Consider the following 17,897-nt stretch of genomic DNA (forward strand, 5'->3'; position numbering starts at 1 on the left):
GTTCTTTTTGCAAAAATTAGATAAGATATGAAATTTCTTTTCATTAGCTTACCCTTGCTTTTTCGTGTTGTGTTTGAACTACGATGATTGTACTATGTACACGAGCAGATGACCATACAGGTGCAGGAGAGCCTTAAAGGTTTCGGAATTTTATTTTGAGCTATGGATATGTAAATATTTGTATTTCTATAAGTCATAATCTTGTAATAGAAATATTTTGAAAAACTCTAAGTTTGTGTAGAAATATGTAGAACATGTATTGAAATAGTTAGATGTATTTTCGGGGTGTTACATTTAATGGTATCAGAGCAGTTCATCCTTAGGATAACCTGAGGGTAGTGGGTTTATTCTATTTCTTCTGCGTGTAGATTTTTGGTTAAGTCTAGCCTCAAGACTTAGTTAAAAGTTTCTAATAAGATGTTTGACAAAGTTGTTTTTCTTGAAATCTTGTCTGTGTTCGAGTCAAATTAATTGTTATGAATAAAGATAAAAGTATTAAGAATGAAAAGAATCTTGATAGAGTGGTGAGGGTGCACACTCATGACTGGATCGAGATTATTTTCTATCTTAATTCTAAATAGCTAAAGTACATTTGAAAGATAAGTTTTGATTGGTTTTTTACCTGTTTCGTATGATTATTTCTTTGAAGTTAATTTGTCTTAAAGTTGTAGTTGGAAATTTTTAGTAATTTCTAATCGAATTCTCTATGTGCTTAGAAGATGGCACGTAGACCACTTACTCCTCCTCCACCAGTAGATATGCCCAACTTAGCTTGGGTAATAGAGATGATGGCAACAACCTTGCAACAACAAAGTGCTACTATGCCACAACAGCATCAGGCCGCCCTTCATCAATTAGAAACAACTAGATTAGCAGTTGAAGCGTCTCAGCTTCATCAACAACCCCATACCTTTAGTTTCGACGATTTTCTGAGACACAATCCACCTAAGTTTAATGGGAAGGTAAATCCAGATGAAGCAGACCAGTGGGTGAGAGACATAGAAAGAATCTTTGAAGCTACTCAATGCCCTGAAGAGAGAAAGTTATCCTATGCCATTTATGTACTAACTGAAGAAGTTGAATTCTGGTAGATAGGCATGAAGCAAATGATGGAAGACAGAGGAGAAGATGCCACTTGGGAGAACTTCAAAGTAAGATTCCTGGAGGAATATTTTCTTGATAGTGTTAGATATGCAAAAGAAATTGAATTCATGCAGCTGGAATAAGGAAATCTTTCAGTCACTGAATATGCTACTAGGTTCAAACACTTAGCTAGATTCTACACCCAGACCACGACTGAGGCTTGGAGATGTAGAAAATTTGAGTTTGGGTTGAAGCAAGAGCTTAAAGAAGTGGTGATTCCTATGTCTATTAGAGATTTCCCTGCTCTAGTGGAGAAAGCAAAAGTAGTGGAGAGTTTGAAAAGTAATAGCAGACTTGCTAAACCTCAAGTGGGAGGACCTTCTAGAAGCACACCCAAATATGAAGATAAAAAGAAGCCTTATTCCAGACCTCAATCCTACAGGAGAGTGGAGGGCCTACTTCTCAGTTACTACCAAAGGTCAAATGTTTTAGATGTGGTGGGGAACACATAGTTAAATTTTTTCCTCATCCAGTGCCAAACGTTACATGTGATAGATGCCATAGATATGGTCATGCTACAAAAAACTGTCGTGCCAGACTTCCAGTCCCAAATATTACTGGAGTTCAGCAGAATAATAATCACAAACCCAGAGCTACTAGTAGAGTTTTTGCCATTAGTGGAGCTAAAGCTTCACAGTCTGATAGCCTTGTTAGAGGTATTTGTTCTATCCTTGGAACACAGTTATCTGTATTGTTTGATTCTGGGGCAACCCATTCTTTTATATCTTTTGATTGTGCTAAGAAACTTAAGTTGTCAGTCCGAGAATTAGGATTTGAGTTGGTGGTATCTACACCAACAAAAGGTATTATAGTAACTTCTTCCATGTGTGTTGTGTGTCCAGTAAGTATAGGTGGGCAGAGATACAAGATCAACATGATTTGTATACCTCTAAAATATTTGGAGGTTATATTGGGAATGGATTGGTTGTCTGCTAATCATATCCTATAAATTGTGATCGGAAGAAGTTAATTTTCCCTGTTAGAAGGAATGCAGGTTATCTCAGCTCAACAACTTGAAAGAGAGATACAAGAAGGTGAAAAATGTTTTATGCTTTTGGCTTGTTCTATAGTTACAGATAAAGTACAAAAATATATGTTTGTAGTTCAGGAGTTTATGGATGTATTTCCTGATGAGATTCCTGGACTTCCACCTAAAAGAGAGATAGAGTTTGCAATAGACTTGATTCCTGGAGCAGGCCCTGTGTCAATTTCTCCATACCGAATGGCACCAACAGAGTTAGCTGAATTGAAGGAACAACTAGAAGACTTATTGGAAAAGCAATTCATTCGACCTAGTGTTTCTCCATGGGGAGCTCCAGTGCTATTAGTGAAGAAGAAAGATGGTTTGTCACGTCTATGCATAGATTATAGATAATTAAACAAGTTAACAATAAAGAATAATATTCTCTTCCTAGAATTGATGACCTGATGGATCAGTTGCATGGGGCAATTGTCTTTTCTAAGATAGATTTGCGCTCAGGTTATCACTAAATTTTAGTGAAAGCGGGAGATGTTCAGAAGACTGCTTTTAGATCAAGGTATGGTCACTATGAATTTCTGGTTATGTCATTTGGTGTGACTAATGCTCCAGCTATTTTCATGGATTATATGAATCGGATATTCAAACCTTTTCTTGATAAGTTTGTGGAAGTGTTCATAGATGACATCTTGATATATTCTCGTACAAGGGAAGAACATGCAGAACATCTTAGAACCGTCCTGAACATTTTGAGAGAAAAACAGTTATATGCTAAACTTTCAAAATGTGACTTCTAGATGTCAGAAATACAATTTTTAGGACATGTCATCTTTGCACAGGGAATATCAGTAGATCCTTCTAAAGTGGAAGTTGTACTTTAGTGGGAACGTCCTAAAACAGTTATAGAAATTAGAAGCTTTGTCAGGTTAGCAGGATATTACAGGAGATTTATAGAAGGCTTTTCTAAAATAGTGGCTCTGTTGACCCAATTGACTAGAAAGGATCATCCTTTTGCATGGACTGAACAATGTGAGAGAAGCTTTGAAGAGTTGAAAAGAAGGTTGACTAATGCTCATGTATTGACAATCCATGATACCAATCAGTCTTTTGAAGTTTTCTATGATGCTTCCTATCAGGGATTGGGTTGTGTTCTGATGCAGAATAAGAAAGTTGTTGTCTACGCTTCTCGTCAGTTAAAGGTGCATGAAAGAAATTATCCAACTCATGATCTAGAATTGGCAGCAGTTGTCTTTGCTTTAAAAACATGGAGACATTTTCTTTATGGAGTTAGTTTTGATGTGTTTAGTGATCATAAAAGCTTGAGGTATTTGTTTGATCAAAAGGAGCTTAATATGAGGCATAGGAGGTGGATCGAATTTTTAAAGGACTATGATTTCCAGCTAATATACCATCCTGGGAAGGCAAATGTTGTTGCAAATGTGTTGAGTCGTAAAAAAATACAATTGTCGTTGCTTATGATTAGAGAGCTAGCATTGATTGAAGATTTCAGGAGTATGAGTTTGGAGGTTTCCATGTCTTCAAATTGCATTAGTTGTAATACAATTGTTATAACTAATGAATTTCTAGAGAAGGTGAAGGAGAAGCAGTTGGAAGATTCAAAATTCAAGAACTTCATGAGCTTATTAAATACTGACAAAGCTAAAGACTTATCTTTAGGAGTGGATGGTATTTTGAGATTCAAAAATAGAATATGCATACTAGAAGATAATGAACTAAAGAAAACAGTGTTATTTGAAGGTCATAAAAGTAAACTCAGCTTACATCCAGGAATGACCAAGATGTATCAAGATCTCAAGAAGTCTTATTGGTGGCATGGCATGAAGAATGATGTAGCTAAGTTTATAGCTGCTTGCTTGACTTGTCAGAAATCAAAGATTGAACATCAACGACCTGGAGGCATGTTAACTCAATTAGACATTCTAGTGTGAAAGTGGGACAGTATCTCAATGGATTTTGTTACCCACTTACCACGTACTTTGAGGAAGCATGACTTTGTTTGGGTCATAATGGACAGGTTGACAAAGACAGCACACTTCCTACCTATAGATTTGAGAATCTCTATGCGGAAGTTGGCCCAGATTTACATAGATGAAATAGTCATATTGCATGGTGTACCCTCCAGCATAGTTTCAGATAGAGATCCTAGATTCACCTCCAGATTCTGGCAAACACTTCAAGAAGCTTGGGGACTAAACTCAGACTTAGTTCAGCATACCATCCTCAGACTGATGGACAATTAGAGAGAACTATCCAGTCCTTAGAGGATTTGCTTAGGACTTGTGTGTTAGATCATTTGGGCAGTTGGGATGAAATTCTACCTTTGGTAGAGTTCACTTACAATAACAGTTACCAAGCTAGCATAGGAATGGCTCCTTTCGAGGCATTATATGGAAGAAAGTGTAGGGCACCCCTGTGTTGGTTTCAGGATGGTGAGAGCGTGTTAATTGGACCAGAATTAATACAACAAACCAATGAGAAAGTCAAAATGATTCAAGAAAGATTGAAAACATCTCTCAGCAAGTAAAAGTCGTATGCAGATCAAAGAAGAAGACTTTTATAATTCTCTGCGGGTGAGCATGTCTTTTTGAGAGTTACACCGTTCACTGGTGTAGGAAGAACACTCAAATCAAAGAAATTGACTCCTAAGTTCATAGGACCTTACCAAATTCTCCGAAGAATAAGCCCTGTGGCTTATGAAATTGCTTTGCCTCCTCCTTTAGCTAACATTCACAATATTTTCCATGTATCTCAGCTAAGAAAGTATGTACCTGATTCCAACCAATCTAGAGTGATGAAGAACAGATAATAGAGGCTTTTACCAATGGAGGAAGAGGTCATTCACCCACACATTTAAAGTTCTTCCTTTTAGTCTTCTCAAAATTAAAAGAAGACATAAAATAAAGAGAGATCAAGCCTAAAGCCAAAAAACTCTACAAGCTTTCAAGAATGGGCTTCAATTAAATATCTCTCTTTATAGTTTCTTTTGTATAAATTTGTAAATAATATAGAATAGTGTTTAGATAGGTGCTAAGAGGGAAACCTAAAGAAACCTCTTTTGTAAAGCATCTTTAGGCTTTAGTTTAGAATTATCTAGAAGGTGACTCTTCATGAGTCACTATAGGCGTTAGCTTTGGAGTCTTTTGGTTAGCTTGTGGTACATGCTTTGTAAGCCATGACCGGCCCTTGCTCCTATAAAAGGAGGGCTTAGGTCCTTCATAATTCAGAATTTGAATTTGTAGTATCAAAACTCTCCCAAATTGGTGATTGAGTGTAGTGAGAACTTGTCTTCTCCTCTTTCTAGTCTCATCTTGAGAGCCTTGGTTCCCTCAAGTGGCGGCAATTCACACTTATCTTGGAGCTTTCACACTTCAAGTGGCGTGTTCATCAACCAAGAACTACAACCACATAAGTCTTCTTTCTTCTCCATCTTCTCATTCCATTTTCGTGCCTATTTCCATTCCTAAACATGTCTTAGGTTCCTTTCTTGCTTTTTATTTGGTGTTCTTGCTTAGTTTCATGTTTCAATCGGTTCATCTTCTTTATTCCTTGATTTGTTCGGTGCATTTCAGTTTCTAAGCAATTTAAACGGTTCATTTTCTTTCTTACCTCTTTTAATCGGTTCAATTGGCAAGAAATGGGTCTTCCATGTGAGCTTTGCTGTTTGGCGCAAGTTTTGTTGAGTTCTTGAAACATAGAACATTGATCCATTTTTTATAAAAGTGCCTTTTCAATCTCCAAATCAAGTTGATTCCATTAAATGTCAAAGAATCATCTATACCTTGTTATTGGAATCATATCATGTGGTATCATAAGTTTAGGTTTCTTCTTGTTTGTGTTTTGAGTTGTGTTGCACTTTTAATTCAAGAACTTTCAATTCTTGTTGTTTCATTTCTGTTTTTAGGATATTTTTGAGTTTTCTTGTTGTTTTCCTTTTGCTATTACATTGTGTTTGTGTCATTTTAATTTTTGAATCCATACAAGTTTTGTCATAGTCATGTTTTTCCAAGAATGTTATCAATTCCTTGTGTTCCTTTTATTGTCATTTTTGTTTCTTGCTTTTGTGTAATGCAATTTTCTGAGTTTGTTTCTTGTTCCTTTGATGCATTTTCCTTTTAGTTTTGAGTTCATACTTGTATTTTAGATCTATACAAGTTCTTATACAACATTTCTATTATGTTTTTGCTAGTTCTTAATTCTGTTTTTCATTCCTATTAGGATTCCTCTGTTTTCCAGAAAATGTGCTAACTGTTTTGCCTTATTGCAATTGATTTACTTACTAGAATGTTCTGAAATTCTGGATTTGTGTTCGTCAAAGTGTTATAAAAGAGTAGAAAAAAGAAGTACTTCAAAATTCAAAGTACAAAAAAAATGATAAACAAAAACAAAAAGTGTGTAATTCTGCCGAAAAAAATACGGTAATCTGGCAGTAATTTTAGAAAATTTATCTCAATTAATTGGCTTACTGTTTTTGAGTAATTCCAGTGCCATTGTTGAGCTAAGATCTTGAATTTTCTGTGGTTACAATTTCATTATCCAGTTCGCTTTATATCATTCCAGATAAATCGGTGAACATCAAGCACAGTTTGCACAAAAATATTTTCCAGTAGTTCTGTTTTTGTTTTCTTCATCTACTCTAGTGCTTTTCTTTAGGTCTCTTTTGTGTGCCTTCTTTTTTCATTGAGTACCTTATTTTCTTGCTTGTATTTTCTTCATTACTCTTTGAGTTTGTCATACATCTTGTATTCCTTTTGTTATAACCTTTTCTTGTTTATACCTTTTCTTGTTTGTCTTTTATTGTTTCTTTGGTTTTGTGGTTATTAGCTTTGAGATTGTGTGCTTTTGCTTTGACATCTTTCATTTGAGGTTACTCAAGGCCTCAAGTTCAGATTGGTAAAGGGAAGTATTCTTTCTTTGGAGTGTTTTAAGTGACACTTCACTTCGGCATTTGTTCTAAATTTTGTGTTTGCTAACATTGTTTCTTAACATTTGTGTGCTATTTTGTTTGCTGTTTTTCTTTTATAAATGGCTTCATATTCCAGCAGTGATTCTTCCAAACAACATTCTCCTAGCAAAGCTTCTGTTCTTGTTGAATTAAAAAAGGCAAACCGAACCATTAATCTCAAAGATGAAGCTATAAGAAAGTTGGAGGAAAGATTACAAAGACTTGAAATGAAGCAACCTAGGTTCTCTCATTCTATCAATGAAGAGCATCATTCTCATAGACCTTCATCTAAAGGTTCTTCCAATGATCATGGTCGTGAAGAGGATACAAGAAGAAGGAGGCATCGTCATCATTCCAATGAAAGAAACCATCACTGTGACCAAAGACATCACCAAGACTCCAAGTTTCACATTCCTTTTATGAAAATTCCTACCTTTAATGGGGATAGTGATCCTAATGTTTATCTAGATTGGGAGGCTAAATGTGAACAAATTTTTGATGTCTATGAGGTCAAAGAAGACCAAAAGGTTAAGATGGCCTCCTTAGAATTCATTGATTATGCCATGAATTGGTGGCATAGTGTTGTAAAGGACATTATCTATAACAAGGGTCCTCACGTGGACTCTTGGGACACTTTAAAGGAACGCATGCGCCTTAGATTTGTGCCACCACACTTTAGGAAAGACCTCATGTTGAAGCTCCAAAGGTTTCAACAAGGCACGCTAAGTGAGGATGCTTATTTTAAGGAGTTAGAAACGCTTTTACTTAAAATTAATTTGAAAGAAAGTGAGGAAGCTATGATAGCTAGGTTTGTGAGTGGTCTAAGGAAGGATATTCAAGATATTGTTGAACTTCAAGAGTATTCATCATTGGGTTCTTTGGTTCATCTTGCAATGAAGGTGGAAGCCCAACTTGCTAAGAAAAATGCTTTTAAAAACTCTCCCAATGATGCTTACTACAACAAATCTTGGAAAAATAAAAAGTCTTTTTCAAAATTTCCTTCTAAAGATTCTTCTTTCACACCTAAAGAGTCTAAGCCTTCTACTTCTACTCATATATCACCCATTAAATCGTCTAGTAAGAAATGCTTTAAGTGTATGGGTTATGGTCACATTGCGGCTAATTGTCCTTTTAAAAGAAATTTGTTTGTGAATAATGGCATTGTGATGAGTGATCATGATTCCAATTCATCTAGGCATTCTTCACCTTCTAAGCCATCAAGTGAGATTGAGAGTGAAAGTCCTTGTGAAGGTGACTTATTGATGATAAGGCGTATGTTGGGAACAATTCCAAAATCTTTGGATGATACTCAAAGAGAAAATATTTTTCACACCCGCTGTCTTATCAACAACAAGTTATGTTCCTTGATTATTGATGGGGTAGTTGCACTAATGTGGCTAGTACAAGAGTTGTGGAGAAGTTATCCTTACCCGCTATCTCTCATACCAAGCCTTATAAGTTGCAATGGTTAAGTAACGAAGGTGAAATAATGGTGAACAAACAAGTCCTCTTTAACTTTGCAATAGGAAAGTATAAAGATGAGGTTTTATGTGATGTTGTACCCATGGAAGCAACTCATCTTCTTTTAGGAAGGCCTTGGCAATTTGATAGACATATTTTACATGATGGCCTATCCAATACAATGTCTTTTTCCTTCCAAGGGCGCAAGGTTATCTTAAAACCTCTCTCTCCCAAAGAGGTTCATGAGGACCAAATTAAAATAAAAACTAAAAGAGAAAATGAGAAAGAAAAAGAAGTAAGTACTAAACCGAGTCACACCACTTTATCCACTAAATCCATCATGTTGACTCGTGCTATGCCTCAAATGGAACCTCCAAGGTCTTCTTCTTCTTTATCTTTTTCATTACCCAAGTTCCTATTTCAACACCAACTTGGTTAAAGAATGTTAGGGATGATTTTTTCATACCTCCTAATGGTTTTCACCATTTAAGAGGACTTTTTCCAAAAGATATCATCATTCCCAAACAAATTTTTCCAACTTGGTCTGTTTATAGAACTTCCTTTTCTGAACTCCCACTGCTTCCGACTTCTAAGTCATGTTTGCCTTTTTCTTCAATTTTTAATTGTAAAAATAAACTGACTTTGTTATATGCAGGGATTCAGAATTCGCGGTCGAATTCTCTCCAACTCGAGGAGTATGATGAAGAACAGATAAGAGAGGCTTTTACCAATGGAGGAAGAGGTCATTCACCCACACATTTAAAGTTCCTCCTTCTAGTCTTCTCAAAATTAAAAGAAGACATAAAATAAAGAGAGGATCAAGCCTAAAGCCAAAGAAGTCTACAAGCTTTCAAGAATGGGCTTCAATTAAATATCTCTCTTTATAGTTTCTTTTGTATAAATTTGTAAATAATATAGAATAGTGTTTAGATAGGTGCTAAGAGGGAAACCTAAAGAAACCTCTTTTGTAAAGCATCTGTAGGCTTTAGTTTAGAATTTTCTAGAAGGTGACTCTTCATGAGTCACTATTGGCGTTAGCTTAGGAGTCTTTTGGTTAGCTTGTGGTACAAGCTTTGTAAGCCATGACCGGCCCTTGCTCCTATAAAAGGAGGGCTTAGGTCCTTCATAATTCAGAATTGGAATTTGTAGTATCAAAACTCTCCCAAATTGGTGATTGAGTGTAGTGAGAACTTGTCTTCTCCTTTTCTTAGTCTCATCTTGAGAGCCTTGGTTCCCTCAAGTGGCGGCATTTCACACTTATCTTGGAGCTTTCACACTTCAAGTGGCATGTTCATCAACCAAGAACTACAACCACATAAGTCTTCTTTCTTCTCCATCTTCTCTTTCCATTTTCGTGCCTATTTGCATTCCTAAACATGTCTTAGGTTCCTTTCTTGCTTTTTATTCGGTGTTCTTGCTTAGTTTCATGTTTCAATCGGTTCATCTTCTTTATTCCTTGATTTGTTCGGTGCATTTCAGTTTCTAAGCAATTTAAACGGTTCATTTTCTTTCTTACCTCTTTTAATCGGTTTAATTGGCAAGAAATGGGTCTTCCATGTGAGCTTTGGTGTTTGGCGCAAGTTTTGGTGAGTTCTTGAAACATAGAACATTGATCCATTTCTATAAAAGTGCCTTTTCAATCTCCAACTCAAGTTGATTCCATAAAATGTCAAAGAATCATCTATACCTTGCTATTGGAATCATATCATAGAGTCTGATTCCATCCAGGTGAAAGAAAATATGTCGTTTGAAGTGAAGCCAATCAGAATTTTAGATTCACAAGTGAAACAACTTCGTGGAAGAAGTATTCCCATGGTGAAAGTATTGTGGGATCTCATCTCTGGAGATTCCACTTGGGAAATTGAAGAGGAGATACGATCATCATACCCCAATCTCTTTCTTGGTAAGGTCATTTTCAAGGACGAAAATTTTTGTAGTTTGAGATAGTGTAACATCACTTTTTTTAAAAACAAAAACAGAACCCCCTACAATCATTTTTTCTTCCATATCTCCATTTCTCTCTCTCTCCATATTCTCTTCTCTCCCTTCTCTCTTAATTTCTCACTTCATACCTCATCTATTTTAGAATCTGATCGGACCACGTTGTAGCTTGCGAGTTAAGGAACATTTATAGCCGATCCGGTTTTTAAACAGAGTAAGTTCATTTTTACTCTAAATATCCTTTGTTCTCTATTTTTCCTTAGGATTTAGTCATCAATCTTGGTGGGGTCAGTTGAGAAATTTAATCCTCTCAACTTATTCTACTATATGCTGAATTTTTGTTCTGTTTGCATAACTTGCATTAGGCCCGTAAATCTTGAAGCTTATCCAGACTGTGAGGAATAAAATTCTAGAAGTTGCTTAGAAAGCAAGCAATTGAGGTAAGGGAAGCTAAATTTAATTTTTTAATAGCACCCTAGGATAGAAGATCTGAATGTTGAAGGGACGTGGTCCCAATATTCAATTTCTCTTGCAGGGATGTTGTGTGTTTATATATTGTGTTGTTTGTTTATATATTATTTAAACTAGTAAAAATATTAGATTTTGATGGTTTAGTATTTAAGTGTTGTTTTTTTTTCTGTTAAATAGGATTTTGAATATTGTGGATTGCATTTTGAATGATATTGTATGATGAAAATTGTATGAAATTGATGTCATACATTTGGGATAATGTATGAGTTGTCATTTGATGGTACATTAAGTATGAAAAGCCTATGTTTAACGGAGATCCTCTGGCTTCACTGATGATCTAAGTCATGTAGACTAAGATATCAGGTGGTGAGAAGTTGAGAGGGAGTTCATACACATCGTGTCCCACTGTAGACACTCGGTATTGGATGTTTGAACTTATCCTGATCCTTTCTATTGGATTTGCTAGTAATCTTTGGATCAGGTGTTAATCTCTGGTAGGGGCATACTTAATGAGTCTTCTAGAAGATGAAGTGAGATTGAAATGAAATCCAATGATTGTGATTGAAAATAGATCCATGTGTGATCTATATGAATGATGAAATTGATATTGAAATTTTATATGACAACATTTAAAGAAATGTTTATAAATGATTTGTTTGATTGGTTCTTTTAGCAAAAATTAGATAAGATATGAAATTTCTTTTCATTAGCTTACCCTTGCTTTTTCGTGTTGTGTTTGAACTACGATGATTGTACTATGTACATGAGCAGATGACCATACAGGTGCAGGAGAGCCTTAAAGGTTTCGGAATTTTATTTTGAGCTATGGATATGTAAATATTTGTATTTCTATAAGTCATAATCTTGTAATAGAAATATTTTGAAAAACTCTAAGTTTGTGTAGAAATATGTAGAACATGTATTGAAATAGTTAGATGTATTTTCGGGGTGTTACATGCATAATCTTAACACCATGGCCGCTAGGGTACTAACTCATGTACCAGCATTAAGGGTCCAATTTGTCCACTGTAGGCGTACAAGCATTTACGTATCATGCATGCAGTTTATTCCCCAAAACCCTAACGCTATTGGGCTTAAGCGTCTTAGAGAATATTTTACTTGTGCTAGACCCGAATGTACTAAATACACCATTAGGCCCATTCACACTCTTTTGCTGACCTAACCAAGCCTTATACACGTTAAGTGCATAAATAAACCTCAACGCACACATACCTAGAACCCACTTACGTGATCCATCAACTCGACCAAAAGCACCGAACTGACCTGCTTAAGACAATTCGATCACTGTTGAACCCAGCGATCATTTGCCTATAATCTCATTCTTATGCAAATTCTCATTCTTATGCAAATACTTGTATGGATGATGTTGTCACCTATTTATGAATTTTTATATTAAATCAAATCAATATTCTCCTTCATCGTTAGTTACTTAGTTAATGAAAATTTTAATTTCTTTATTTTAGATTCGGCTTTCAATTGACATTAAACATATTCTTTTAAAATTAAACTAATTTTATCTCAAATACTTTTGGAATAAAATATATTTATAAGATTTTATTACTTGATTTTGGTTTTTAAGAATTTAGTCTTTATCACTAATCATGAATGAAACGTCTCTCTCTATTTGAGAGAGAGAGAGAGAAAAAAAAACTATTGTTTCTTAAATAATAAGAACTTAATCGAGTATAGTCTAATATGTTCTAATATAAAAGGGATTGATCTCAAAATTTTATGATTTTAAAAGGACTAAAATAACCATTAAGGACTAAAATTGTAAAACAAAATAATAAGTATTAAATGGATACAAGCAGTAAAAATATATTTAAATCATGTTTCGAATTTATATTTTTATACTTCAACTGTATTTATAAATATTCGTGAAATATACGAAATTTGATAAAAATATCAAATGATGGCTGGAATATAATGGAAATGGAGTAAAATTAACATATCCAAGCAAAGTTTTTACACCAAAAAATTATTTTACTTATTTATTATTTATTACATGTATAATTAAACTATATTTTTTATGTCAAGAAAGTAAGATTCTTTTATTATGAGAAACGTCAATAATACAATTTTTACAACTTAAAAGAACTAAATTCATGCTGTAAACATCTTTAATAAAATCATTTTTATTGATATGTTTTTAAAATAAAATGCAACCTCCTAGAGTTTTGTCATTTGTCTAACAAAACAAGTTTGAATAATTTTTTTATAAACACTCGGACAAAGAAAGTAAAAAAAACAATAAATTTGACTACTTAAAAATTAAATTCAATTTTTTTAATGAAAGTTATAACCATTTAGCTTCTTTAATTCATTTTAACTTATTCATAAATTAATTTTAATTCATAGAAAATTTATTTAACTTTTTCTCATTTTTTTCTTATAAATACTCATTAAAAAAACTTATTCTCAAGCCTAAATAATCCTAACAAAATTTTAGATTAGGTAAAGACTAAGACATATTCATCCCAACTCATCCTCTTGATACTTTCAACCATGAGAATGGAAGTCTTCCCCATCCAAGGCTTCTAAAAAGGCTTCATAAACAATACTCAGATGGGTTGAAAATGCTTATTTCTTTGAAGTGGCATTCATATAGCCTTTTTGCTAGAACAACAAGACTATATACACGTAAACAATTTTAAAATTAAACATTCAGTTTTCTCATTACATAACACACTAAACACCTCTAATATATACATAAATCCATCAAAACTTACATGCATATACAACTAACCCCTGCTGCGACTTCGTTTAGCAGTGGGTGGTAATTTCTCTGATGGACCAGTAGGAAGCTTCTTTCCAGTCTCTTGTTCAATCCTCTTCTTGAGCTCCCTCAGTATACGAATTTGTCCAAGCTTCTCAGGAGACAACTTGTCCCAGTAAATCCCTGCAGCAAAGATGAGATGTTGGTTATTATTTTTAACAAATATCAGAAGTTATGAACATCCAGCAAGGGAAAGAGAAACTGAAGCTACACCATTCAAGGTTGACTACTTATGCAGAAACTACATCTTTCCAATGGCATCTCAATGATTTACAGATTAAAGGGTAAGAAGAAAACGCAAAGACAGAGATAGGTTGCATTGTTTCACCAACCTTGAGGCTTTGGAATAGTCGTGTGTGTGAAAATGACCTGTGTTGGAGTACAAATGATATCCACCGGTACGTCGTGGATTAACAGTTTTTCAACTGGAATGTCGTCTACCAATTGGCAGTCATGCACTGCAAGGGTTGTTCCCATTGTGTTACATACAAAACAAGACAAATTGCCAAAAGGTAATGAATAGGGCAGTACGTTACAATATGTTATGGAGGGACTGATTGGGGAATATATTGCATTAAATTCAGTTAACATGTCAGTATTAGTGCAAGGGAACTATTTGCCCAAGATCGTTTTGCAACCCAAATAAACCTTTATAAATATAGAGGCTAGAGAATCATGCGTGGAAAAAGAAATAATATCAAGCAAGCATCCAGGCTATATAATTCTTTTAAAAGAAAAATGTTTTTTTTAAAGATGTTCCATAACCAACTTGTGTCATACCCATGTTTGAAAATCGAAATATGAAATAAGTATGAGTGTTATACATGAAGGTACTTCAACTGTTGAAATTGTGATTTTCAAAATGTTCAAGAGAAAATTTTAAAAGGACGGGCTAACAAAAGTGGTAAAGGAAGGTTAGGAACCAACACTACCTGAGGTAACAACTTGTGTTGAATCATCAATGGCTCCCATGTACCTCAGCATACCGTATTCAAGTTCTGCAAATCCCTGCATTTCAATCTTCTTAGTTGAAGGAACATTCAAGTTCAAAAGTCCATCAATAGATTAAAAGGTCACTCAATGCTCACTCATACAATGTCAGAGGAAAGTAGGGATTTTTTGTTTCATTGGAAGCTTTGAAATTAGACTTGAGGTTGGTTTCCTTCCACGAGGTATATTTCATTGGTTAGAAATTTCATGATATGTAAGCAAATAGGAAGTCAATGAAAACTTTTAAACCCTAGATCATACAGGTTGCCAGAAAATAAAAATACAATTTTGTAGTTCTAGCCTTTTAATTGATAAGTGAACTAAAAGATGAAACATGGCCATAAGAAAAGTAAAAGACATGTAAATTTACCTCTCCCTTTCCCAATCGCGCCCCTGTCCTTGGATCAACAGCAACTGATCCAATAACAATAAGATCTACCTTTATCTTTTCGTCTAACCCAATTGGTCGTCCATGCTTGGCAACCCCAACAGAAGTGCAGGCTTCCTTCATGGTATCCAAAGTTAACATACTGGATTCAAGAACAGAGAAGAAACCTGTTCTTAATCGAGGTTGAGGAGTCAACAACTTCTTGCCATCTGCAATATATATTGAATATAATATATACAGTCAGAAGAGAACTAGAGGAGAAGAAGATAAGAACTACGAGTCTTGAATTAATTAAGTTCTTAAATTTTTATTTTATTATTAAAATTTTATTAAATTGATCACAAATTCTGCTTATTCTGTTTTAGCCGGTTGATGTTTCTTAATGTTATTCACATTATGCTCAATCTAGATAATAAAGGGCCAGTAAAGAACTAGTCTGATACTCACACTTGTCAAAATAATAAGGCAAATCAAGAGCAAAGAGAGCAGGCCATCACAATCACCAAAAGGCAGGTATATCAAACTTATTAACACATGAAATATAACACTTTCAGTAAAAAAGATGTACACAATAAAAGACCATCATATCATGACCATAGATATCTTAACTCAAAAAGGTTTTATAAGACCTAATAACAAAAATACTGAGTGTTACAGGAAAATCCACCTTTAAGTACTAAGCTTTACATCAAATTATCCATTTCTGTAATGCTGTAGAATCCATATGTTACGCTAGCAGGAGCCTTCAGTGTCACAAAATCTTACATGTCCTAATAACTTAAGATTAGATACACAATGTTGTCCACATAACGAGGATTCTCAAATTGATTACTAATAAATCGATTAAATAAAACCTGAAATGTGAAGTTCAGTCTTTGACATCTAAGTCAGATCTTCACAACTCTTTCACGCCACATCAACATTACTCAAAAAATCAGAGTGTCAATGTAATTTACTCAACAAATTTGTATCTAAGGCTCACTTAAATCGGCAAAACTAATAATAGTTTACTGCGACAATATACTGTTTTACAATGACAATTAATAATCCATACTGACGATCATTCACTTTTAGCTGCACCATACCAAGACAACTTTGCACATGAAACCCTCTATATTTAGATGGAACAGTTCAGGTTCAGAAAGATGCTCCTGAGCTACATGGTGCAATCCACTAGTGCATTCATGCATGCAGTTTCATGTATCTAATTGTGTACAGCTTGTACCACTTAACTGCCAAGCAGTGTTTATTTTTCTTTCGATATTCTTCACTTAGAATAATGCTGACATTTAGACTACTCTTGCAGTCACAACAATAGCAACTGATCAACACCTGAGATTAACATGAAAAAATTTAAAACTGAGCCACCGATATTGAGAAGTAGCTAATTGGGCAGTTTTCTATGACTACAAAGGCGAGTGCTAGTAGCATTATTCTTCCACTTATCATGAGCCTATCTTTCTAAAACCTTTTCATTTCTTGTTATTTCTCACCTATCTACGATCCCTTCAAACTGAGAAAAATTGCAACAAAAACCAAAAGGCGTCAATCACACACAACTTGTTCATAAATAATATTCCCCTCCCCACTCAGCACCACATACAAAAGAAACACCAAATGAAGTATCAGACCTGAAAGAGTGAGAAACCTGACTTGTTTCTGAGGAGAATCTGGATTAATCTTTACACATTGTGCAACTTGAAAAACATCTAGCTCCCTCATCTGCCAAAACCCACATCAAACAGGTCAATTAACCCATTTCAAATCCAGGGTTAATATATTGATACTTTTTTACACTTTACACGCTTTCTTATGGAAGCTAAATCTCATCATATCCATCTCGTTCATTTCATTTCATACTATTCTACTTTAAACGATGTCATTTCATTCGATTTCCTGTAATCTGATTATATTGAAGTTCAATTAATTACCCCTTCATATTGTCTTCTCTATTTATAAAAAGTTTATCCTTGTCATGCCTTGCTTCTTAAGCGGGTTCTTCGCTTTCCATTGAGGAATGAATACCTTTTGAGCAGCGACGGAAGCCCCAACGAAATTGGGAATGCGGTGGTGAACGGGGCGGGGGTTGTTGGCGAAGTTGCGGGCCTCCATCAAGTCCCATATCCTCTTTCGGATTACCCATTTCCAGGCCTTCGGGTCGGCTGCCTCCGCCATGGCTTGCCGGGCCTCCGCGTCGAGCGCCAGCCGCTCCGCCTCGAACGTCGCCGCGTCGAAGGGCTGGTTATTCTTGTTGGTGCTGGCGGCCTCCACCTTGAAGCAGCGGCGAGGAAGCGTGGAAAGGGAAAGGGTGCAGAAAGGTGGGGCCTTCAAGGTGTTGGCTGTGACCATAAATGGATGTGATAAACGCAATGCATCCATTTTACTTCCGACGTTTCGATTTGATTTGAAATTATCGTCTGCTCCGGTTACAGGTGTACAGATGGAAAAAAAAAAATAGGAGGAAAAGAACACAGTATTGTATTTTCATAAAAAAATATAAAATAAAAAAGTTTAGTTTCATTTCATCACTATAGTTAAAAAGTATTTTAATCCTTATTCTTAAAAAAACATCTATTTTTAATTATACTGGGATGAATTTTTAACTTTTTAAATCCTTACATATATCTTACTCCTTTTTAATCTTTACAGCATAATTAATAAAAATAACATTTTGTTATCCGAAATCAATCATTGGCAGAAGTATAGTCTTTAGTTAGTCTTCTTTAATTTAAGACAGTATTTTTACATTGGATAACATGTCCAT

General features: G+C 34.9%; 1 protein-coding gene across 1 annotated transcript; it reads right to left on the minus strand.

The window, feature by feature from the left end:
• Nucleotides 1-13,545: 13,545 nt before the first annotated feature.
• On the minus strand, nt 13,546-17,603 carry COG0212 (NagB/RpiA/CoA transferase-like superfamily protein). The gene is made up of 6 exons (XM_068646354.2): nt 17,159-17,603; nt 16,765-16,855; nt 15,116-15,342; nt 14,688-14,763; nt 14,088-14,213; nt 13,546-13,878 (listed from the first exon to the last, which is right to left on the minus strand). The coding sequence occupies exons 1-6, from the start codon at nt 17,510-17,512 to the stop codon at nt 13,721-13,723; spliced, it is 1,032 nt and encodes a 343-aa protein (XP_068502455.1). The 5' UTR covers nt 17,513-17,603; the 3' UTR covers nt 13,546-13,720.
• Nucleotides 17,604-17,897: the final 294 nt, after the last annotated feature.

Source organism: Phaseolus vulgaris, chromosome 4 (assembly GCF_051622355.1).
Source record: "Phaseolus vulgaris cultivar YP4 chromosome 4, ASM5162235v1, whole genome shotgun sequence".
Taxonomy (NCBI): domain Eukaryota; kingdom Viridiplantae; phylum Streptophyta; class Magnoliopsida; order Fabales; family Fabaceae; genus Phaseolus; species Phaseolus vulgaris.

Bases quoted from the DNA above. Each gene is read 5' to 3' on its own strand.
- COG0212 (XM_068646354.2), bottom strand. From the start codon at position 17,512: ATGGATGCATTGCGTTTATCACATCCATTTATGGTCACAGCCAACACC. The intron at 15,343-16,764 runs GTCTGATACTTC...TATATATTGCAG, and splicing joins CAGGTTTCTCACTCTTTCAG to ATGGCAAGAAGTTGTTGACT. The intron at 14,214-14,687 runs GTAGTGTTGGTT...CAACCCTTGCAG, and splicing joins AACACAAGTTGTTACCTCAG to TGCATGACTGCCAATTGGTA.